At 38.6% G+C, this 26095-nt stretch overlaps 1 protein-coding gene across 3 annotated transcripts in view; it reads left to right on the forward strand.

Annotated features, from left to right (window-relative positions):
* Positions 1-26095, forward strand: part of epha6 (eph receptor A6) — a 695738-nt gene that overhangs the window by 385481 nt on the left and 284162 nt on the right. For all 3 annotated transcript variants that reach the window (XM_060833528.1, XM_060833529.1, XM_060833530.1), the window contains exon 4: positions 7295-7450. In XM_060833528.1, coding sequence (XP_060689511.1) covers positions 7295-7450 — 156 coding nt within the window. The remainder of the gene's footprint in view (positions 1-7294; positions 7451-26095) is intronic.

The raw sequence follows: 26095 nt of genomic DNA on the forward strand, positions 1-26095 counted from the left end.
CCTCTGATTTACCAGTCCCAACATTTAGCAAACCTCTGCTTTTATGCAATGGAGCATGTTCTTCAAATCTTAAACTCAGTATTGTGGTGCTATTGGATACCAAACAAATCTCATTGGATATATTGTCACCCAATTGTGTAAATAAATTCCTTGGATGCACAATCAGTGCTGTTGGGTCAGCTCTGTAACTTTTAATTAAATAATTATGATAAACTCATGAATATGTTTTGGAATGGTAACATTTTACTTTATGTAGGTACGAAGGATCTGTGCAATTGAGACAGACAACGAGGCCCAAAGTTTTATCACAACAGAGCATCTGTATCATAGCCACAATGTTGAAAGTGGCCAGAAATTGCAAGTCCTGACAAGGAAACAGCACTTCTCTTTTTTAGAGGGGTGGGAGTAGAGTCAAGTTAGGTTGCACTCATGCTGATTTGAGGGAGGTATCCACTGAAGGATGATTTTGGCGTCCTGTAATGGAAATGCAGAATGTGCACATTAGAGCTGCCAACAGCAGGTTTGAAATACATTTGTTCATGAGATATGGGTACCACTGATTGGGCCAGAATTGATTCTTCATCCTTAATTACCCTTGATAAATTGCAGGGGGGCCAACTTCTTGAACTATTGCATTCTTTGAACTTCAGTACTGTCAGGAAAAGGGTTTTAGGATTTAGATCGGAAGCAGTGAAAGAATGTTGATTTTATACAGAATGGTTTATGGCTTGAAGGGGAACCTGCAGAAGGTGGTGACAAGATTCAAGATGGCACCAACACCAGGTGACTCTTTGCAAACTCCCTACAGTAGATTTATTCTAACATTTACTGTAACTGCTCCACACTTTTAAACCTAAATTCTAAGTCTGCAAAAATTACTAATAATGTTCCTTTAAATAGCTTGTTAATATTGATCTTGCTCTGCACACCTCCTGTGCAGTATGATCTGAACGCCTCACTACCGAAATACTCTATATTCTGTATGTCCTTGCTTACTATGATTTGACTGTAATTCTCATAAACAAAGCTTTTAACTGTACCTAGGTACACATGACCACAATAAATCAAATCAAATTTTCAGCCTTTGTTCTTCCAGGTGGCATAGGTTATGGGTTTGGAAGATCCAGTCAAAGGAACATTTCACTGGTGTATTATCATATTCCAGTGTATTTATATTCATTATGGTTGCTGCAGATGCATCATTCACAGAATTAGGAGGGTCCTTATGCAAGTGCAAATCGATGAAACATAAAAATTTGTTTATTTATGCAAGATATGGACCAAGGGCAGGCAGAAGGGAATGGTTTAACTTGGCTCATTGTTTGGAACAACATCATGGGCACAGGACCCCTTGCTGTGCTGTGCTGTTCTATGTTCTACATTGGGATCTTTGGAGAGTGAATGGTGATATGAAACCATAGAGAAGAAAGCAGTGGCATTTACATTAGGACATACAAACAACCTTTGGAACTGAACCAACTGAACAGACTACAAACCTTTGCAACATTGGCATGAAAATAAACTTCCTTAATGCTTCAGTACATGGAAAGATTCAGACTTGAGCTGACAGAATGTAGTCCTGTAGTCATGGAGTCAAACAGACCCTTCGGTCCAACCCGTCCATGCCGACCAGATATCCCAACTCAATCTAGTCCCACCTGCCAGCACCCGGCCCATATCCCTCCAAACTCTTCCTATTCATATACCCATCCAAATGCCTCTTAAATGTTGCAATTGTACCAGCCTCCACCACATCCTCTGGCAGCTCATTCCATACACATACCACCCTCTGCGTGAAAAGGTTGCCCCTTAGGTCTCTTTTATATCTTTCTCCTCTCACCCTAAACCTATGCCCTCTTGTTCTAGACTCTCCTACCCCTGGGAAAAGACTTTGTCTATTTATCCTATCCATGCCCCTCATGATTTTGTAAACCTCTATAAGGTCACCCCTCAGCCTCCAACGCTCCAGGGAAAACAGCCCCAGCCTGTTCAGCCTTTCCCTATTGCTCAAATCCTCCAACCCTGGCAACATCCTTGTAAATCTTTTCTGAACCCTTTCAAGTTTCACAACATCTTTCTGATAGGAAGGGAACCAGATGGGCAAGGTACAAGTCACAGTGGATGCACTCACAAAGGCAGCAGTGGGTCACACAGGAAAAAAGGTCTTGTAGGAGAAGCAGTCTTATTCTACATTAATAACTAAGACTTTCCCAGCAACAAAGGAAAAACTCAGACAAATGAGTATAGCTCAAAAATATGTCGACGAGGCACAAAGATTAGAAAACCCTATCAGCAAGAGTGGTTGAAATAAAACACAGCAGCTGAAAAGATGCCTCAAGCAGAAACAATACTTGAATATCATGGAAGATTTATTGGTGTACAATCATGGGATAGATATATTCAAAAGCATTGCAAAGAGAAATCCAATATAAACTCCATAGGGGACATCTAGGAATAATGTAGAGCAAGAGTGCATCGATCAGTGTGGTGGCCAGGAATTTGAAAAATATACAGGCTTATATTTTGATGTGCCAAATACAGCCGAGTGCCTGCACAATCAGTGATTTCATCAGGATTTCCAGAATATCCCGGGAAAAGACTGGCAACAGGCTTGTTCAGCTTTACAAGGAAGATGTATTTCATCCTAGTCAAATGTTAGACAAGATTAAGTAGTAAGACTTCATTCAACCATGTCAGATTCAGTGACCAAAGTAGTAAAAAACATCCTTGAAATATTTGTTCCCCCGAAAAATTATTATTACCCAATGGACATCAATTCATAAACAAGGATTTCAGGAAATTCACTTCAGAGACAGGTATCAACTAGGTGACATTGAATGCAGTGGTGAAAGAGCAGTCAAGACTCTGAAGTGACTGATGTATCACAATCCAGTCTGGGAATGAGCTTTCTTCAGTTGCTAAGCAACGTCATTGAATAATGGATACTCACCATCAGAATTGTTAATGAGGAGAAGGTTAAAAACAGACGCACCAGTTCTATAAAACAACCTCAAGTTAAATGTAGCCTCTCAACACGATGAGAATGTAAAACAGTTAGAGAAAAGCCACAGCAAAAAGCACTTCGAGGTACAGGACCAAAATCTGTCAACATTAACGCCAAGACAGGAAGACATGTCAGCAGAAGAAAACTAAGATTAATCAATATATTATCAGATCACCCAAAGGGACATTCATGATGGACAGGAAGCATTGATCTTATTTGAGCCAAAAAGTGAAATAAAAATGTTGATTACAGGATATGGTGCAACCATATATATATTAAATTATTCAGTGTTAAGACTGATACGACTGTATCAGAAACAGTACAATGCCATCACCCAAATGTTGAACAAATGTCAGAACATCTGCAGTTCAGATCATCTCAACCTAAGAGATTTGGACCTTGGTGGAGAGTTCGTGGTGGCAGGGGTGGCAGCTGCTCATTATGGTGACAATGTCAGTAATGGTAAAAATTGCATTAATTATTACAAAACTATCAAAGTAAATGTAAATAAACTATTAGAATGATGTAGACCAAGTGGAGATGAATCTTGGGAGAAGAGATTGTATTGAGGTTCACTTAAAACATGATGTAACTGATCACTTGATCTCAAATAACTAAGGAAAAGTCGTGTTTGACAAATCTGATCAACGTTTTTGAGAAGGTAACCATAAGTATTGAGGGTAATATATTTGTAGTGGTCTGGGTGAACTTTAGCAACACTTTTGATAAGTCCCTTCAAATATTCTGGTCAACAATATAAGAGCCCCTGGGAGCCAAGGCAAAGTTGGAACATTGGATCCAAATTGGTGGAAAGGCAGGAACCAGAAGGTGATGGTAGAGGGATGTTTCTGTGTCTAACATTTGTTTCTCGTGATGTTTCACAAGGCTTGGTGCTGAGACCCATGCTGTTTATGGTGTACTTCAATGGATTTAAATGTAGGAGTATGACGAAAACCTTTGTAGATGATATAGAAATTGGTAGGGTGAAATAATGAGGAGGATAGCTTTAAACTGCAGAAGGATATCAAAAGACTGATTGGGTGGGAGGAAGAAACAAATGTAATTCAACCTGGAGAAGTGTGGGGGAATAAACTTGGGAGTGCTAACAAGGAAAGAGATTACACAATGAATGAAAGGACTCAAAAGAGTGAGAGGGACATTGGTGTGCATATCCACAGATCCCTGAAAGTAGCAGGGTAAGTAGATAAATGGTTCAGAAGACATTTGAGATACTTGACTTTATTAGCTGAGGCACAGACTATAAGAGCAAGCTGGTTATGCTGGAACTATATAAAGCATTGATTAGGCAACAACTGAGGGTTGTATGCAGTTCTAGTCACTGCACCACAGGAGGGGTTTACTGCACTAGACAGGGTACAGAGGAGACTTACCAGGATACTGCCTGAGCTCAGGGTCTAAGATATGAGGAAGGGTTTATTAGGTTAGTGTTGTTTTCTTTGATGCAACAAAGTTGAGAGGAAATTTATAGAGGTCGACAAGATTATGAGGTGCATAGATGGGGTGAATTGGAAGCCCATTACATTAGAAGAGGGATCAATAACTAGAGGGCAATGAAAGAAAGTAAGCGGTAGAATGCTAAGAGAAAAGTTGAGGACAATTGTTCTTTCACTGATGGCTGGTGGAAATGTGGAACTCATTGCCTGAAAGGTTTGGTGAGTCAGAAACTCTCAACATTCCAGCAGCATTTGGATATTCAGTTGCATTATCATAGCCTCAATGGGTCAGAAGGTTGAAAATAGGATTACTGTAGCTACATCTTTGTTAACCAATTGAATGGTCTCCTTCTGTGTTGGAAACATCTGAGTCTGAGAGAAGATACAAGACTTGAAGGGGCAAGTAAAGGGAAAGATCTTAGACATCACCTGAAAGCTGGGTTTGTTCACTCATTTACAGTTATAAAGAAAGGAATGTTGCAATACATAAGGTATTGGAGAGCATTCGAGGTAAAGAGAAGGAGCCATGGACAGTGTACATGTAAATATCCATAATCCATAGCCCTTCAGAATGGTATATGTACTGTTTCGCAGGTTAGATAAAGCATTCACTTTCAGAATATTAACAAGCTGCTCTTCTTATGAAAGGTTACCTCAAAATCTTTGAGGCAGCTTTTGTGGTTGACAGCATCTGTTCTTTAATTTGTTGAAGTTTTGAATGTATTTCAGATACAAACAGAAGATGCAAATCTAGCTAAAATGTGAATTTAACCAACGTATCCAACTGGTTGTTGACCATGCAAACTATGGCAAGATGTTTGGTCTGCATTTTGACTCTCCATTTATTCACCAGTGGAATTGATCACATTTGAAAACTAGCCTGAAGTGAGGTCTACATGATCTAGTAAATAGGAGCTCAAGGAAATTGAACTGGAAATTGGGTCTTGAGCCTCATCAAAAGTGATACTGATGAGCACGGGCCATCATTCAGGCATTTCAATTCAACTTGCTGTTCACAACCTTCTCAAAATAAGTCCTCATGCACTGGGCTGACCCACAGGTAAATCCCGTGAGCAGAAGGAGGGTGAGGAACAAGCTGTAGTACTGCTATTCAACCAAGAAGAAAACACTGCTCTTTGTGACCTCACATTAAAGCAAAATGCAAAACTTGCCTATTTTTGCCATACACAACCATTGGCAATCCCTTTTGTTAGTTGGTTAATCCAAAAAAAAGTACATCATGTCCAGTAAGCCTGTTCTCCTCCAGATGGGAAATGTGCAATTGTACTTGGAAATTGATCCCACCATTTAGCACCTCACAATGTGCATTTGTAATCAATAAAAAAAAACTTGGGTTGGGGATTAATTTGTCCCTACGTCTTTAAAAAGGTGGACCATTTTAGAAGGTTGAAAATAGTTTCAAATATGATATCAAGAGTAAAACATATTTAAATGTTGTATATGCTCATTTCTTTTATTTATGGGGTAGTATATTCAAGTTGATTTTTATTTTATTGTCATAACAATCTTGTTACAAAATACAGTTAAAAATGTTGTAGAGTATTGCCACTCTTTGGCACCATTTCGAAACCCAGAAAAATAAACCAAAACATAAAATAAAAAGGCAGAAAAGTTTTGTACCTTAATACAGAGGACAGGTGAGGTGAGAGGTGTCTGTGAATTTCCTGGCCCTAGTTACATGACTGACACAGGCCCATGAACTCAAACAGGAACTTATCCTGGTATGGAGGAGAAAAACAGGAATGTCTTTGCTAGCCTGAAAACACAATGGTCTTGTGGCTTACTATTGTAGGGGATGGGTATTAGATTAGTCAATTAACTTAATCACTTTTGAGTTTCCCAACAATAACCCACAAACTTTCCAGTCCATAACGACTCCCATTCACAAGGCCATTGCTGTATTTCTTTAGGCTTGATAGGACACTGCAAAGACGGTCATGAAAATAAACAGGAGTGGCCAGGAGTGATCCTCCCATTTCTATTTTACAGTTACAGTGGACTAGCATACAAAAGAGAAGTAGGGTCACTTCTGTGAGCTCTGGAAGTTTCACAGAAATTCAAAAGCAACACTGTTCAGCTACAATTATTTTCTACTTCCATTTCTACATGCTTGTGTCTGTGTATTCTCCAAACAGCCAAGTGGAAAATCTCATTTTATGTCTCATCCAACAGTAGATTATGTTTTAATACACTAAACTAAAGGCAGGAACATGTTGATGAAGGAGAATGGACATGGAGAGTTCCTGATAGTCCAAAGGGTGCTGAGATCAGTTCTCAGCTTACTTTTGTTGGCTTCCTTTTCTCTAGTTGTGCCTGACCTGGCTTTCACCCTAACCAATTCTAATTTTCCAGCAACTTGACCAATAAGACCTAACACTTTCTGCCTTCCAGCTTCCACCTTCATTCCAAACCTCTTCCTCATATATGTCACAATCATTCAGTACTCCAACATCACTGTTTCCATTTCTTAAGATATTGAACTTCACAATGTTCCAGCTCCCAAGTCCACTCCCTCCCCTCTACTCCTGGATTCTGAACTCTGATCTGTATTCTTGCATCCTCTTTCAGAGCCCTCCAACCATAGGATCCTGAGAAGTAATGCCTGTACTTCCAGATCTCACGCCATTCCCACTACTTCTGGATCCTGAAGTGTTACAGCAGGGTCTGGAAGTAGTGATACCACTTGGGAAGGAGCATACAAATCAAGTAGTATTATTGTTAAAATCAACTGTTGAAAATATGTACCATTATCTCAGTCGCTCAGATTAATGTACATGTTTATCTTTTACTTTTGTTAATTTTGTTACTCTTTTAGCTTGCAGGCATGGATTCTATAAACCTTTTGCTGGAAACACCAAATGCTCCAAATGTCCTCCACATAGCTTCACTCATGAAGATGCCTCACAAGTGTGTAAATGTGACAAAGGTTACTACAGGGCAGAAAAAGACCCACCAACAATGGCTTGTACCAGTAAGTAATTAAAACTATCTGATGTTTCAACAAATATCACAATTGGATTCTGGATTATTTTTGCAACTAAAGATAGGAAACCATACTAATAGAAACTGATGAATGTATTAACTGTTTCACATTTTACAGAGACATTGGTCAGTAGAACTCATAACCATACATAATAGAAATCTACATTCCTAGATCTATTACTTCCTATGAGAATAATACTACTTTTTCTTCAATGTCAGTTATGTCTTGGACTGGTGCAGAATAGAGTGGTCTGGTTTAAATTTTTGTCCCATACATGGGAGTCTTCTGCTACTATGGCAAAACAGCCTAAAATGGCCTCTGTTATGGAATGTATGGTACTCGGCACTAATGAATGGACAGACATCACATTGCTGAGGTCTTCTCCTGCCACAAAGTGGATGTGGGGAAAAGGTGGTGACTGCATCTCTTTGTACCAGCCCTGTTTCATTTCCAGTCACATCGACAGTTCTGGTATAAAGACAGCATCACCTCTGAACAATCTCAATGTGCCTTAGCACGTGATGGCAGCAGTGGTGGATGTTCTTTCAGTGAAACTTCCTAAATCCTATCTATATCAATTGATGGTGGGAATATACAAAGAGCACAAGTCCTCAAGGAAGGACCAAAGTAGAAGTACTGGCATGCTTGCAGGCTCAGTCAACACTGTGGTTTTTATATTAGATTACTTACAGTGTGGAAACAGGCCCTTCGGCCCAACAAGTCCACTTTCCAGAATTGTTCGGTCAGATGCTCAGTACATGTAATCAAGCTGTAGTGAGAATTTGCTCAGAAAACCCCAAGTCCAAACCACAGGAGAAGGCAAACAAAAGGTTGGTGGACATGAACATTAAGAATTAATTCACACACTTAGTCTTTTCAGAATATAGGAAAGCCTTTAGAAGTGGAGGAATCTTTTTTGAAAGCCAAGCCCTTAGACCATGAGAGTGATCCCAAATTCTCTCAGCGGGTAGGGTGACATTTTTAATCAATACTGTACCACCTTGAACTTTGCTTCCATACATGATAATAACACGATTAATGTGTTTTTCTATGCAATTGGCAACATTGCTGATGTATTTCTTGCTCAACTCAGGATACTGTGAAGAAGTGGCAATATATGAAGATGTAATTAAGGTAATAAATGCCTACTTCATTCTTAGATGTAATACAATTATTGACAACATTAGGTTTAATGAGTGTATCCAGGAGCCTGGAGGGAGTATGGATTATTTTATAAATAGCCTCTATCGATTTAGTAGACCGCTGTTATTTTCGGATCTTATACGGTAGTTATCTGAGACCATATAATAGTCTTCATCCTGAATGAGGCAATATCTGAGCTTTTACAACCTTGAGAGGACTGTATGTCATCTATAGATGTTTAGCTATCCCAGCAGACTGGAAGTCCCTTTTACAGGGTGACAGAGAATTTGCCTGGGAGCCCACAAATGAGCCTGTCAGTTTATTTTCCACAAGCCAGCAAGGCAATGTGTAAATCAAGCAATGCAAGGAGGGCACAGTCACTACCATTGCTGTTTGTTCATGATATGATCAGCTGGAAAACTTCCGGCCTTTAATGCGATGTACCACATCTGCACAAAAAGCATCATTTTAGAATTACCTGCAGGAGTAGCAGAAGCTCCACAGCAAGACAAAATGGTAGAAACATATCACAGTAAATTCTTCCTAGCCAAGACTGTGATGATTTTTATTTTGGGCAAAATAATAGAACTCAAAACTGACTTAGATGTTTTTCATATTGTCAAAGAGACACATTTTAAATTGGATAGCAAGGCCAGTGTCTTCAACCCTTTAATATCTGACTGAGATGTACAGGAGGTATTTCCGTGATTGTTAAGATGAACAGTGAGGCTCATGTTGTAATGGACACTGGTGTATGAACAATCTGCATGTTATTTCTCATCAGCGGTATGTGGAAGCTTATTCACTCTGAGTCCTAGATTAGAGTGGTGTTGGAAAAGCACAGCAGGTCAGACAGCATCCGAGGAGCAGGAAAATCAATGTTTCAGGCAAAACCCTTCCTTTGTCACTTTCTCTTCCAGGTGCTAACAGTTTTCCTCCTGAGTCCACTTTTCATTGTCCCCTCTTCTCTGTACTTTTAGGTCAGCATTCTGGTTCACCCAGGCTCTAGCAGTCATGCCCACTTTCACTCCCAGCCTGCTCAAGATTCCGCCTTCCTACCAATTGAACATAAGCTACCGATGTCCCTTCTTCCTTAGAATGAGCTGAGAACAGAGTCCAGGAGAGATTTTCTTGGGGTGAACAAGGAGATGAGGATGTAGAGTTTAAACAAAATGTTAGTAGTTAAATATTTAGGGACCTGTTACTTGGAAATGATAACGATTTAAAGGGATGGAATGAAAGACTTAATGAAAGGTATTCGATAAGAGTTAAATCCCATTATGCTAACAAATGAGTCATCATCGGTGCATGAAAGTAGATACATCTCTCCCTGTGTAACCACGATATTTGTCTAATTAGACAGTGGGGTTATGGGGTTAGGGGCGTCACTGTTGCAAGTACCATAAAGCAGCATCCTGACTTGATCACTCCCTGACTGAGCAAGTCTAGATGTGGTCTGTTATCGAATGAAGTGGCAATGCTGCTTGATTCAGTATATGCCTTGTTTGAGGCCATCTACCTTGCTTAGCGTATTGGGAATTTTTTTTCCACATTGTCATTTATGGAATATGGCTTCACTGTTTTTTGTTTTTATTTAGTATTTATTACCAAGCCATAATCATCCAGAGGATAGTTAACAGTCAATTATATTGTTGTGGGTCCAGTCTCAGACTGGCCTGACTTGTTAAGGACTGCAGATTTCTTTCCCAAAAGAACATAAGTGAACCCAGAAGGGGTTTTACCACAACCAGCAATGGTTACGTGGTTTCCATTATTTGTGAGATTCCTATTCCAGATTATATTGAATTCAAATACCACCATCTGCCATAGTGGGTTTTGGACCCATGGCCCCAGAAGCATTCATCTGAAGTTCTGCATTACTACTCCGTACTACTCCACTGATAAGGCTTTTCTCGTCACTCTGTTTGCCTGTAATTGGCTGTCGAGGAAATCTAGTATTGATTAGTTGCTCTGATTATTGCTACTGAGTCTGCTCTGACAACTCATCAACTTTCCATTTTTCCTTCTTCATCAGCACTAGCTAGGTTCCTCAATAAGTAGTTGGCAAATGATTACCTTCATGTGTAAATATCATGACTGGTTGCTTTTGACAGATGGGGACTGGAAACCATTCTAGTGCATGCTCATGAACATTTAGTAACTGTTTACAGAGAGACAGTTCAGAAAGATACCATTGGAACCCTTTTCCTTCAGATCCAAATTTAATGTTCTCTGACATTATTACTGATGAGCTCTGGCTCTAACTCTAATAGTTATTAACCTCTATGGCACAGACCTGACTTTAAGCTCTATATAACCATGGTATCAAAGTAGTTAAAGTGGTTTAGCTGTATCACAGATAGAAAAGAAGCATAACCTGGAGTTCAGGTCAGAAACTAGATGCAAAACTGTAGATTAGGATGAATTTACACTTTAATTAAGTGCGTGCAATTTATGTATTTTATGTCTTTAAACATGTACTGTGCTCACCAAAATAAGAGATGTAATCCTGTGGGATGGCAAAATTTTGTTTTAATACACAAGAAAATGTCCTTCTCTTTTAAGGTGTGATTTATTTAAAATCTCCCTAAGCATATAAATGTAATAATAATTATGGTCAGATTGTGAACAATTTTGAGTTCGAACTTTCAAACACCAGGTACAAAATTGAGATTGTGATATGCATTTTTGGGGGCATTATATCCATGGGTTTGCTTTCATTCACATCATTGTCAACTGGAATAAACCTATACGAGTCAAAAGAGCCATTGTTTGCCTAATGTTGTCCTCAAATTCTCTTCGTCATAAATTATCTCAAAAGTCTATGGGCAGAATCTTTTCTCGGGTGGTGGCCTGAGGGCAGGTGAAGCACTGAGTCAGGTGAAATGGTGGAAAACCAATCCTACCACCTTCTCACCACTACCAGAATTAGCACAGCACCAAAATACACAGGAGTGAAGTGGACAGGCAGGTCCGTCTTTGAAATCTACCAGAGTACCAAAGAAAGTTTAACCATGGGGACAACAAATTGAAGAAATTCACTGGTGTAAGTAGAAAGGTCAGAAACACTGATGTCCTGCTCATCAGGCTGGTTCGCTCCCATTCTTGCTACAGATAAGCTCACTAGGGGACCTGTTAGATTGAAGTGTCAGTGAGGTACATCTGGAACAAATAGAGTGGATGCTATGGTTATAAATTTTAGTCAGTTGTTAAAATTAAATCAAAGATTTGCTTTGTGTATAAGCAATGGACAGGCATTGTCTTTGATTATCCAATTTCTAGGAGGTGTATTTTAAGATGAAGCCTTTTGTGTTCAAATGTTCCAGTTATTTTGGGAAAGAAAGGATATTTGTTGTTAATTTCTGCCTGTTATCTTGTGCCATTTTAAGTGCAGGGGTCTGTTGAAAATGAATGTTTTCCTCATGTTGTCACTTTAGGCTGAATGGAGAGTTGCTAATTATTGAAAATATTGATGAATTCTACATGAATCTGCTCCTGTTTGTGTCCAAATAACCTATGCATCAATACAACACCAAAGGTATTGGTTAATTTATGATTGTGATACTTAATAGATGAGTCAGTGAGAATGAATAAAAAGTCCCTCGAAACCAAAGGTAGCCACCAAAATGAATAAAGTAGCCTCTGAGAAAACTCCGAGCAGATCCCTCAGGAAAAAAAAATTGTGCCCTGATGTGAAGACCCATGGTTGACACTCCAACTGAGATTCTTAAATGGTCATTTAGGATATCGTAGGGACTTCATCCCATCATTGCTTGGAGTAATCTAATATGAACTGGGTTTATGGCCATGTGAATGTCTGATAGGTCACTTGGTGCGGGCACATTATCAGCTAGGAAGGTGGATTATTCCATCGATAGCAAAAATTTTTGATTGACCACTGAGGGCCAGCTCATTTTTCCTGCTCCTGATCCAACATGCCTTCCTTTCCTCACAACCCCCAAAGTAAGATTCCACCTTCCCTGTTTTCCTTAGTTCTGGATCCACCATCCTGTACATCCAGAGGTACTTTCCTGGCAGCAGCCATGGCTGCCTCCATGACACTGCTGAATGAAGGACTGGTCAGCAGCTTTTGTTGGATGGGAATTCTGTCCTTGGGGTTTTGACTTTGAGTGATGGACTGCTGATGACCTAGCCAGTGCCTGTTTGGTATGTGGTTCTGTGGATCATGACAAGAAAAGGCAGTGGAAAGCTCTAGATGACTTTCCATGTCATTGACACCAAAACAAGATGACAGAATCTCAGAATTGTTACAAAGCAGGCCATTCAGTCCCATCATGCCTGCATCAGCTCTTCAACTGAACACTGTTTTCACCATATGCTACAGAATCACACAATTAATAAAGATGTTTTAGAAAATATTTTAACATGCACATGGTAAAGCAACATTGCATGTATCCTTCCTGGCAATAAAAAGACAAATAGCTTTTCTGTCATTATCCCACTCAACAGTTAATTAAAATTAGCCAATATTCACAGCAGCACCATACGTCACTAGCACAAAATGTAATATGCTGGAATTTCCAAGGCTTGATAATCACAGACACAGTCTGCTATTCCATTCTATTTTTTTACACAATGTAAGAGCTCCACATTTCTGACAGGCAATTCAGATCAAGGTTCCCTCAGAATGTACAGCTATACTTCCTTTCTGACAATTCCCTCACTGTGCCGCACAGTTTGGGGATGGCAAACCCTCCCTCCCCCTTTTCACAGCGTTCGGTTACCATCATACGTGATTTAATGAACCTGCATCTCAGAACAGAACATGGAATTTCTGTCACAAGAATGTCATTCAGCCCATCACTTTAGTGCCAGGACTTTGCTAGGGCATGAAAACAAGGTCCCTGGTGCATGCAATTACTAAATCCTTCTGTTTTAAAAAGTCACTTAAATCTATCAGTGATTCCAATTATTTGATCTTCCTTAAACTTTAGTGGTGAATTTATTTCAATTTAATCTTTGGTCATTCCTTTATAGGCCTTAAACTGTCATGAGGGCTTGGTCTGGAATGAATAAAGAGCAGATTCTGCTTTTACAGAAAAAAAACTCTCCAGAACTAGCAGAGACCTACTGGGGCTTTGCATCTATAGTTTCATTGGAAAACCAACAGGACATATGAGGAGCTTTAGCTTGTACATTTTGAAGGAATAAAAGAAAAATTAAAGGAACTGGTCTTTCATAGTTTCTGTTACCAAAACAAAGACTAATATAGAAAGTGGAAATAAGAGCAGAGTGGGCTGTTTGGCATTTTGAGTCTACTGCACCATTCAATGTGATTGATGGCCAACCCACTACATAAATCGAAGTGACATGATAATAGCCTAATGACTCAGTTTAGGTTTGCTTCAGGAATTTATGTGGGAAGAAAGAATTACATTACATGACTTAAATTGAATGTGCTCCATGATTAAACAATTTTCCTTGTGGAATATTGATGGTGCAAATAATATCCAGCCTGTTACATAGAACCAATAGATTAATGCCATTGTATTCTTTGATATTTATTAATTAGAATGGCTTTGTTGAAAACGAGGAAAAAATTGTCTTTTTTCTGTTAATAAATTTGTTTTCCTTCTCTTTTGAATTGACAATGTTGAACTCTCAGTGGAGCATTCCAGTTTCAGGCCAAAGATCACCTTAGCTCTGCATAGGTGTTTATCTCACTCTCGCTTTTAAATAAACCTAAAAACCAAAGCACTGAAATAATCTTGCCTTAATTGGTATAAGAAATAAGCAATCTAATAATTGGATTAAGATGGGTTCAATGAATGTTTGATGTTATTTAGTTTCCACTGGTTCAGTAAACCCTTTAACTATCAGGAAATCATGATCTTGTATCTCAGTTGTTCTGTTGTTCTCTGTTAATGTGAACTATGGGTGATGTAGCTACTCCCAAGATCTTCAAGTTAATTTGAAGTGTGTCAGTTCTTTAAAATCTTTATTTAGAAATGTGATCCCACCATTTCAACATTGAGCATCATTTCTGTCCCTGAAGAATTTAGATTTGTCAACTTCTTTTCCTGCATCAAACAATCCATCTCCACTATCTGAACTATAACAAAGCAATCAGGAGATATACATAAAAGCCTACTAGTGCACGTAATTTTCTACTGTCACAAAATTAGAATTAATCGAATTGCATTGTTCCAGATTCTAAATCTTGGAAAATGATTCACTGCATGTCATTACAGCTTAAAATTTGCATGAAATCACAGTTTAGCTGGAATAATTTAACAGCAATTAAAAAGCTATTTATTCATTCATCATGCAAATCAGCATGATGGACCCCTAGAGTAAGTCTGGCTGATCTTCAACTTAGAGATATGGGAAAAAGAATGAAGCGAGAACCTCACCAGAATTGTTCCTTTAACTTGACAGCCTTTGCTTTAAAGTGCAGAAGAAGAGAATCATTTAATATAATGTAAACAAGGAGCACAAAATGGAAACTATGTTTCATCTATATGACTGACTCTTGCATAAATGAGTCTAAGACAACACATCACATGCTATAAACAGATCAAACAATACTTAAAAACTTCCATTTTGTTTCAATCACACAACATGGAACTATGACAAATTTTATTGACCAATGAGTTTTAATTGATCCAATTTAAGATGAGTTTATTATTTTTGATGTTAAAGACTTGGATCTCAGTTCATTTCTCATTTATTTGATTTATAATTGATTTCATTGCACCCTAATTACATGCAAGATTCTCTTTCAATATGTTAATAAAACTGATAAATATGTCACATGTGTCAGTTCATATTTTGGCTTTTCCAGGTTGTAGAATATCCCTGAAAGCAGTGTAACTAACTGCCTACTTTATGCGGGAAACTACAATATCCCCCAAATTCCTGTCATCACCCGGAAAATCAACAAAATTCATGAATATGCATATTTGTTATTTCCATACATAGACACATATACTTCTATGTAAAAAATCATGCTTTTGTGGGACAATCCATTATCTTCACTAATATTCTCTCTTTTTACCAATTAAGTTAAATACAAAATTCAGTTTTATCCTATATTTATGAGGTAATCAGCAAGATAACAACGGTAGGCTTGGTTGCAGAATATTTGCTCAGAGGAGTTGTTATTATACGGTTTAAGCTCAGTTTGATATAAACTCACGTCTCTAGCCATAAGATTTTGTAATTTTGTAGCCAAAGAAACTATCACATGTAGTCTGCCAGTTGTCACTTCTGATAGATTACAGTAAATTTAGAAGGAATCAATTTTAATTTAGATGTGTTGTTGCTCCTCTAGTTGATCTTCATGTTGGTCAAAAAGTGATCAGTTTATTGTTGCAAGCTATGTCTGTATTCAGGTGAAGAACATAAACTGTTGGATTTTTCTGAAAGTAATTAAAAGATGCAGTGATGGAGGCTATTCAATGGATACAAAATGGTTGGATTCTCACTGGGTTGTGATAAAGTTCAGGCCTCAAGGCTTTTCAAGAAGATTAAGATACAATTGAATTAAACACAGTTTATCTATCTGGATTGAAACCAGCTTTGGCAATAGGAAGCAAAGTTTGATTCATCGTTCTATTGAAGCAGGAGCTACTGCAACTTTGCAAGATTTTAACTTAAATCCCCTATTTATTCACACTACATTAGAACAATAAAGGAGAACCGCCTGTTAATAATTTGGTAAACCTTACAAAAGATGTGAAGAAGAGTAATGTTTTGACTGTTGGAAAGGCAATTGAAGATGATCAAAATGACCTACACCAGTTAAGTACATGAGTAAATTAATAGGAGGGAATATACCCCATTGAAGAAGATTAGATACATCCAATTCAGGAGAATCAGAATGTTCAGTATTAAATATTGACAAAGGATTTGGATATAATTTTTAAGCATAACGCTGTTCCCAAATAATGATGACCAGCTATTGGAACATATCCTTAAAGTATTTGATTAAAATCAATTGTTTTCTCTCTTTACAGCATAGACCCATTGAGTCGTATAGCACGAAAACAGACCTTCCGTCCGTGCCATCCAAATTTCCTAAACCAACTAGTCCCATTTACCTGCACTGGATCCACAATCTTCTAAACGTTTCCTTTTCATGTAACCGACCAAATATCTTCCAAATGTTGTAACTGTACCTGCATCTACAACTTTCTCTTGCAGTTCATTCCATATACAAACCACCCTCTGTATGAAAAAGCTGCCCTTCAGGTCCCTTTTAAATTGTTCTCCGCTCATCTTAAAATTATAATTTTATAAACCTCTATAAGGTCATTCCTCAACCTCCAAGCTCCATTAGAAAAAAGTTCCAGCCTATTCTCCCTATAGCTTAAATCCTCCAGGCCCAGCAAATCCTTGTAAATATTTTCTGCACCCTCTCCAATTTAATAATATCCTTCATATAGCAGGGCAACCACAAAGTATTGGTTCCAAAGGGGTTAATGTTCATGTTATATTCGCTCTACCCATTCCACTGATGTATTTCATTGGAGACAGGAAGTACTACTATTGTTTTCAGATGGAGTAGATGTACATGGATCAGTACTTTAAGGTCATAGTTATTATGACTGACTAAATATATTTGACTTATTGCTGTCATGCAGTAAACCTTCTTGTTGTCTAAGTACAGTGCCTCTTTTGTAGATACTCTACATGATGTATCCTCTGTCACCAGTCACTAGATGGGCACAAGGCAAAGCAAAGAAGAATAGATGACCTCAAAATCCTTACCCACTATTACATACTGGTAAATTTGGTAATTACCACAGAACGCTAGCAGTTCGGAAAACACCAGAGCTGTTAGCCAAGATTTGTCAATTAGCAAAACTTTGGGCATCTTCAATTTCTTTTTAAAAATCTATTCATTTAATTGGGATCTCAGCCAAAATGTTGTAAAGAAATTTGAGACCTGGGCTTCTCACCTTTGAAGAAAAACTCAAATAATTAAATTTGATTTCACTGCAGAGGAGACTGTAAGCAAGGGACATATTTTAAGGTTTTACAACAACATGATTGAATGAACTAAAGATTAAAACCAAACTCTTAAAATTAGAAGTGAAGGTACAGCTAAAGAAACAGTGTACAATATTAATGAACCTCGAGTGAAATTAAAACATGTTTTTTCCTTCTGTACAATACATTTAATAATAGATTATTTATCAGTTTAATAATGGGTTAAGTATTTTAATTGAATCTGACATTTCACTATCAACTTCACAGTGGCTCTAAAATCCAAATTTCTTTCCTCCACGTGTGGAATTAGTAACTTCTCCTTTGTGCCTTCATTAAAATGTTTTGTGTAAACTCACCTACTGGCAGCATAGTGGTTAGCCCTGATGGCACACAGCACCAGGGTCGATACATTCAAAATGTAAACTAGAGAAGGAGCAATACTTGACCTTCTGTTGGGAAATAAGCCAGAGCAAATGACTGAAGTGTCACTTTAGGGCAAGTCATCATAATTCCAATGGTTTTAAAATAGTTATAAAAAAGGACAGAACTAATGAAAAAGTTAAAGTTCTAAATTGGAGTAAGGCCAATTTTGATGGTAAATAGACAGAAACTTTCAAAAGTTGATTGTGGGAGGCTATTTGCAGGTAAAGAGATAGTGAGAAGTGGGAGAGATAAAAATGAGATAACGAGAGTTCAGGGGCAATATGTTCCTGTTAGTGTGAGGGGCAAGGCTGGTAAATGTAAGGAATGCTAGATGACTGGAGAAATTGAGGATCTGGTCAAGAAAAAGGAGTAGGCATATATAGAGGGATATAAAGAGGTATATATATATATATATATATATATATACACAGCTGGGATTGAGTGAATCCCTAGAGGAGCATAAGGGCAGCAAGAGGACAAAAAGGGGACATAAGCTAGCATTGGCAATTAGAGTTCAGAAGAATCCAAAGAGATTTAAAGTACAATAAAGGCAAAGAAGTAACCAGGGACAGAGAAAAGCTCAATGCAGCTATCCGTATGTGGAACCATAGAAGTTGGGTGGGATATTAAACAAATATTTTGTGAGAGTGTTTATTCTGGAGAAGGACGTGGAAGCTAGGGAAATAAATGGTGATGTCTTGAAAAGAGTTCATATTGCAAAGAAGGAGGTGCTGGACATCTTGAAATACATAAAGGTGGATAAACCCTTGGGACCTGATCAAGTATTTTCCAGAACTTTATGGGAAGCTAGGGAAATTATTGCTGGACCCCTTGCTGAGATATTTTGTGTCATCGACAGCCGCAGGTGAAGTGCTAGAAGACTGGAGGTTGTCTAATGTGGTTGCCACTATTTAAGAAAGGCTGTAAGGAAAAGCCAGTGAACTATACACTAATGAGCCTTGTGTGTTGGGGTAAGTCATTCGAGTAGATTCTGAGGGGCAGCAATTACTTGCATTTTGAAAGGCAAGGACTGATTAGAGACAGTCAGCATGTCTTTGTTCATGGGAAATTGTGTCTCACTAACTTGATTGAGTTTTTTGAAGAGGTGACCATGAAAATAGATGAACGCAGCACAGTAGACATTGTCTGTATGGACTCAGTAGAGTGTTCAACAAAGTTAGTGAGGTTAGATCACATGGGAGCTAACCAGTTGGATACAAAATTGGCTTGAGAGACATATGGTAGTGGTGGAAGGTTGCTTTTTGGCTGTTTTTTGAACTGAAAGCCTGTTACCAGCAGTATGCTGCAAGGATTGGTGGTGGTTGCATTGCTTTTCATCATATATATATAAATGATTTGGATGTGAATGTAGGAACCATGGTTAAGTTTGTAGATGACACCAAAATAGGTGGTGTAGTAAACAGTGAAGGAGATTATCTTAGAGTACAATGGGACCTTGATCAGATGGAATTTAGTTTAGATAAATGTGAGGTGTTGCATTTTGGTAAGGCAAACCAGGGTAGGACTTATTTAGTTAATGATAGGGCCCTAGAGAGTGTTGCGAGAAAAAGAGACCTAGGGGTGCAGTCACAGGTAGACAGGGTGGTGAAGAAGGTGTTTAGCACGCTCGCCTTCACTGGTCAGAAAATTCAGTATACGATTGGGATGTCATGTTGCGGCTGTACAGGAAGGATGAATTGAACTGAAGGGTCTGTTTCTTTGCTGTATGACTATGATTCTAGGGACATTATTCACAAAGAAAAACACCACAATAAACATTCCTGGTTTCATTTCAATGAGCGTGTACAGTGAATACTGTGGATTGAAATGATTATCCATAACATCAAACTAGCCCCAACACTGTGCAAGCACAGCTGGTGATGTAACCTGCCTGTGACTGACCTCCACTGCTGATGTTGACAGGCTGGGGAAGAAGGAGGGCACAAGCGAGGTTGGGTTGATGGAGTGGAGCTTCCCATCCCCAGTTGAACCTACAGAGTAGTTCTCCTCAGGTACTGTGCTCACCCACCAGAGCATCACAATCCAGCATTTTCCAGCCACCCTGAGATGGATCTTTACAGAATCTGGGTGGGCAAGGGCTGCTCCCATGCCTCTCCCCTCCCCATCCCTCACCCAGATCCATCTCTTCTTAACAACATTTGCATTCTGTCAGGTTCTCCAGTTCTCAGCTCTGGCAAAGACTGGACAGTCTTCTCAAGGTGAAATGTGGCTGTCTGTCATTTTGCCTTGTTCTTGGCACTCACGCCTGTTCTCATTTCTGTCTTCAGAAGTTTTATTTTTGTTATTAAAAGAATCGTTGTACTGTACTACTTTGCATCCCTTTTACTCAGTGTATTTCTTGACTCAAGCTGTACCTTATACTGGTCTATGCTGGATTTTCTCTTTCTTTATTGTTTCATTGCTGATTTTACTGCCACCTCAACCTTTCAATTTAACTTGGGCTGGTATTGAATTTGCTAATCTTTTATGAAGTGGCTGAATTCTTCACTCATGAATTGAGGGATTTTTGGTACTTAGCAACATATATTAAAGGCTGTAGCAACTGAAGTCTGTTTTCAAGCATTCTTTAATCTCACTGCTAGTCATTGACTTCAGTAGATGTAATTCCCAGTAGTCAGAATACTAGTCAATTGGACCAAGATACTTAGTTCCCGCGAGACCAAAGACGTTTAGTGTAAGAGCAGAAGTAGACAATTCAATCAATTGACTCTATTCTACCATTCAATGAGATCTATCTCAGCCTTGAATATATTAACGACCCAGCCGCTACTTTGCTCTGTAGTAAAGAATTTTACAGACTCACTGTCTGCTGAGAGAAGAAATTGTTCCTTTTTTAAAAGATTAGATTAGATTCCCCACAGTATGGAAACAGGCCCTTCTGCTCAACAAGTCTACACTGACCCTCTGAAGAGTAACCCACCCAGACCCATTTCCCCCTGACTAATGCACCTAACATCATTGGCAATTTAGCATGGCCAATTCACCTGACCTGCACATCTTTTGGAATGTGGGAGGAAACTGGAGCACCCAGAGGAAACCCACGAAGACACTGGGAGAATGTGCAAACTCCACACAGTCATTGAGGCTGGAATCGAACCCGGGTCCCTGGCACTGTGAGGCAGCAGTGCTAACCACTGTGCTGCTATCTCTGTTCTAAATTCATAACCCTTTACAATGAGATAATGCAGTCTGATCCTGGACTCTCACAAGGAAAGCGATCTCTCCAATGCTACACTCTGAATTCCCCTCCATATCTTATGTTTCAATAAGGTCAACTCTAAGCTTCATCTATGGTCTGTCTGGGACTTTATGTTTCTTAACTGATTCAAACGTACGCACTCCTAAGGTTTCTTTACAGATAGATGTGGGAGGACGGTTCCTCTATGGATGAATGTTGAACGAGGGACCACCTATTTGAATCAGATTAGGTGTTTCTTTTGTCTCTCTGAGACTTATGGGACTTTGGAACTCTCTTTGGTAGAAGCAGAGTCCTTAAATATTTTAATATACAGTCGATAGCTTCTTGTTAAGCAAGGGGTTGAAAGGTTATGGGAGTTAGGCAGGAATGTGGATTTAAGGTTACTATTCTTAGGTTGCTCTTCTTAATTGGTATTAATTCTGTTGCTATTTCATAATTTCGCCATCAAGAGTGGAAAATATTCCAAAGCTGTCTCATATTTCCTCTCATCTCTGTAATAGAAGGGAGCCTTTTTGACTGTCCATATAGTTTGAAGTTACAAACTGCTATGCTTTTTTACTTGCTGCCTCTTTGTGGCTGGTTCACTTTCAGCTCTGCAAATCCACAGATATTCAGGTTCATCAGTGATGTGTTTAATGGTTACCCCAGAATACACATAAAGGCACTTATAGCCAAGGTAGAGGTCACGTGACCACAGCAAGCCTGTACATTATAAATGCATTTATATTTCACCAAACTCATACCAATTAAGCATAATAAACATCATCAGCAACATTGTTTCTGGTAAGAATGTAAACAGAATATTAACACAAACATTTTTAATAAAATGCACCTTAATTCCAAAGTAATCTGTTTGACTAAATTGAAATGCCAACTAAGAAATCTATCTAAAAGATATTGAATAGGCAAAGGGATGCCATGGTACTCTTGGAATGAAGCTTGAACTGTTTATATTTCAATCTGAAATATAAACAACTTTCAATCATCTCTCATAGGTGTGATGTTCTAGGTGCTAGTTTAAAACCATTACTTGCAATAGTAAACGAGAACCAACAGATCCAATTTCTAATCCTTAACTGAGAGCAATGCAATTGTCTGTTAATGGCTCAGCAGGTATGCTGTCCCTTCTCAGTGCAAAAGCTATGGCTTATTGCCTCACTCCAAAGATCTAATCTAGGTTGACTTTTTAGTGAGGGAGTCCAACATCTTGGAGGTACCATCTTTTGGAATGAAATAGTAAATGCAGGTCCTGTTCATTGTTTCAGATAGATGTTAACAATTCCATGTTACTAAACAAATAAAAAAGTTTTCCTAATATCCTGACCTCCCTCTATCTCTCCTCTAGCATAAGCAACAACAGATTAACTGGTTGTATTCCTCATTGCTGATTGTGGGGCCACGCTGAGTACAAATTGGCTCACATATTTAACTACATTCTAACAGTGACTATATTTCATAAATACTTTAACAGCTGTAAAGCAGCAAGAGTCATCCTGAGTTATGAAATGTGCAAATTTATTCTTCTTTATACATTCATTTGATTACTGACATCTAAAGGCTGCTTCATTTTAAGATTGGGGAAGAGCCAAAATGACAGATGTTCTTTACTGACAGTGAAAAGGCTTTAAATGACTGGTACAAAAATTCCCAAATACATTGGTGAGAATGAATACATTTTATATGTCAAATTATTTTTTATTTCATCTTTGATTTGTGGTTCTCTACTTTCCTTGATCTCCCAATGGGAAGATACTCATTGCTGAAGAATAGACCGGTGTTGGATGTTGGAACCAAGCAGAGACCTGTTGCTGCTGACTATGTGGAAATTGACCTGGAATTTGAACCTTTGGTTGGGCCACAAAAGTGTTTGGAATTCTTTGCAAAGGTCCCCAGCACTGAATTAAAATCAGAGACTCTAATTGGTTCAGATTGACTTACCCAAATAATTACCCAGGAAAAGGTAGAGGAGTTAAGACCAACTCTGACTCTTGTGGAACTGTTATATTAACTCTTTGACTTCCTGCATCCACACCTTCCACAGACACCCAAAATGCCTTGACCCCCTCAACATCCTCTTCACATTCCTGCTCCTCCTCACCCTGCTGCCTGAGTCCTTGCTGATACCCTCTTAAACCCACAATTACTTTACTCCCTCCTTATACCTAGCTCATTCTCTATATTTACCCACCCTTCTGCAATCACTTTTGGCACCCTCCCTGTCCAACTCACTCTGCCAGGTCTCTATGGTCCCTTGACCAAACTTAATTTCCATGACCTACCTCAAGCCCTCATCCACTTATGTGCCATGCTGCCCATCTGGCACTCTGGTGCCACACCATTATCACCCTGCCTCTTGCATTACCCACTTACTTGTCATCTTATCCAACAGTTACCCTCATCCATTAACACCTTACTCACTACCTTACTTCATATACCCACATTGAATCTCCAGAAATCATTCAATAACATGGAACATTAAAATAAGTAAGGAAAACTAATTACACTCAGGGTATTATTAATGGCATTAAATCTAGGCAATAATGACATTACAGCTCCATGACGAAAGCTTGTACTTCCAAATAAACCTGTTGGACTATAGCCTGGTGTTGTGTGATTTTTAACTTTGTCCACCCCAGTCCAACACTGGCACCTCCACATCATGTTCGTAGTTAACCACGGGTTAGGGCAACTTCTAGTTTGTCTAACTTTTCCTGGATAACTATTCATGCACTTGTACACCAGAACCGTCCAAAATCTTGAACGCTAATCCAACAGTAAATTTTTTTCAAAGAATTCCACATGCCAGGCATTTGGCTACAGTGAGTTTGAACTTCTTGAGTCAATCTGTGTCTTTGGGTTGGCATATCAATGTAGTCCTGATGCACTACTCCTGTCTATGTTTCAGCAATGATTGTCCTGTTGGAGGTTCTGGGCCACATGTTATAGCACTTCAACATTCACTACCTTGGGCAGACTTCACATAGAGTGAGGATCTCTATTTTACATAATATTTTGTTTCTTACAAAATTATACTCACTGAGCAATACCTTATAACTAATGTTTCAGACTCCATTATCACCATCACTAAGTGTGTCCTGTCTCACGAAAAGTAAGTTGTGGTAGAATGGGAAACAGACAAGACCTGGTTCCTGAGCATCCTCGTCATTGACTCAAGAGCTGATGAGGTCTCATACATGCAGGTAAAATATGGGCTAGAAGGCCTCCTGCTGATTGCCCCCTCTCCCTACCCTCAACCAATGAATCAGTGCTCCTCTATGATAAAGATCACTTGGAAGAAACGCTGAGTGTGGCCTGGCAAATGTCCATATTCATCACTCAGAATGAATTTATTGAAGGACATATCTCCTAGACTGGGTCTGCAGCTGATAGTGAGGACACAAAAATGAGGGAAGAGCTTTCTCGAACTTGTCCACTCCAATTCATCTTTCCATCACCTACAACGCACAAGTCATGAGTATGCTGGAATACTCTCCACTGACTTGGATAAGTACAGCTCCAAAAACAGTCATGAACTTGGCAGCATCCAAGGCAAAATGGCTTGTTCATTCAGCTCCTATCCACCACCTTTATATCCAACCCGCATCCCCACCACCACCACCACCACCACCAAACCAATACACAGTGGTCACAGTTTGTAACATCTGCAAGATGTACTGCAGCAACTTGCCAAGATTCTTTCACCAGAACCCTTCAAAATGGATGTCCTGCTACAACATGTACTGTAGCTATTCATGGTGACTCAGCACCACCACCTCAAGGACATTTAAGTACAGGCAATATTTGCTGTTTTTACCAGTGTACACACCTATATCACAAGAAAAGTAATGATTGGGATTATATGTAATTGCACAAGATAAATTCCAGTGCAATTTCCTTTAGTCAGTTGTGGGGCTGAAAGCAGAGCTGCAACTATCACCGTGTGAAATGTTATCTTCCAACGAGCTGTGCTTCTGGAGGATGTAACTAGCAGTGTCAGCTTTCCATCTCCCTTTCCCAGAGTGAATGATTCTGGGGTTGTACTGTATTCAATTAGAGACTCAGAAAAGCAACTATATGTCTGATGTTTAAAACAGAAATCAACAAACTATAAGTTAATTGATACGTTTATAAATTCATCCATAAATTTTTAAAGCATTTCCTAAATATGACTAAATAATCTGAAAGGCAATTAGTACATTTAAAAATCCATCCATAAATTAGTTGCTTAATTTGGTTATTAATTAATATATGTTTGCATGAATTCAAAACACTTTTTAAATTTTGAAATGCAATTAAGGATGTGTAAATTGAGTTGGAAATTCATGATCATACATTTCCAAATTTTATAAACAAATATAAATTTAAAAAATTCACATAATGAATAAGGTTGAAGAAGCAAGCTGTAGAAGGAAGTACTGTAATGTAATATTAAATATATCCAGAATTGTGCACATTTTAGTTTACCATGGCAAATCTCGACAATGTTCTCTCATTATCTTTTTCCAAAGGCTTTGACTGCTCTCTGGGATTTGGTTTTACACATTCTTGTTATTTTCAGGTACTTTGCAAATGTGTCCTCTCTTCATTTATTAGTATGTATAGGCTATTCAGTGCTAAAGATATGAGAATTAAGTTTGGTCTTACATTTAACAGTGTCATTTTCACAGACATCCAGCAGAAGTTATTGAATCTTGGTCATTTTTTTTCTTTTATAACCCACTTGCAGCTATCCTAGTTAATTTGATTGAGAACTGAACAGAAGAATTCCGAATCTAAAATGAACACAGAAATTTAGCAGGTCTGGCAACATCTGTGGAGAAAAAATTAGACTTGCGTTTTGAATGACTTCAGAAACTAAAGGTGTTAGAAAATGACAGACAGAGGCCCAGTGC

This window comes from Hemiscyllium ocellatum, chromosome 12 (genome assembly GCF_020745735.1).
Source record: "Hemiscyllium ocellatum isolate sHemOce1 chromosome 12, sHemOce1.pat.X.cur, whole genome shotgun sequence".
NCBI classification, from domain to species: Eukaryota; Metazoa; Chordata; class Chondrichthyes; order Orectolobiformes; family Hemiscylliidae; genus Hemiscyllium; species Hemiscyllium ocellatum.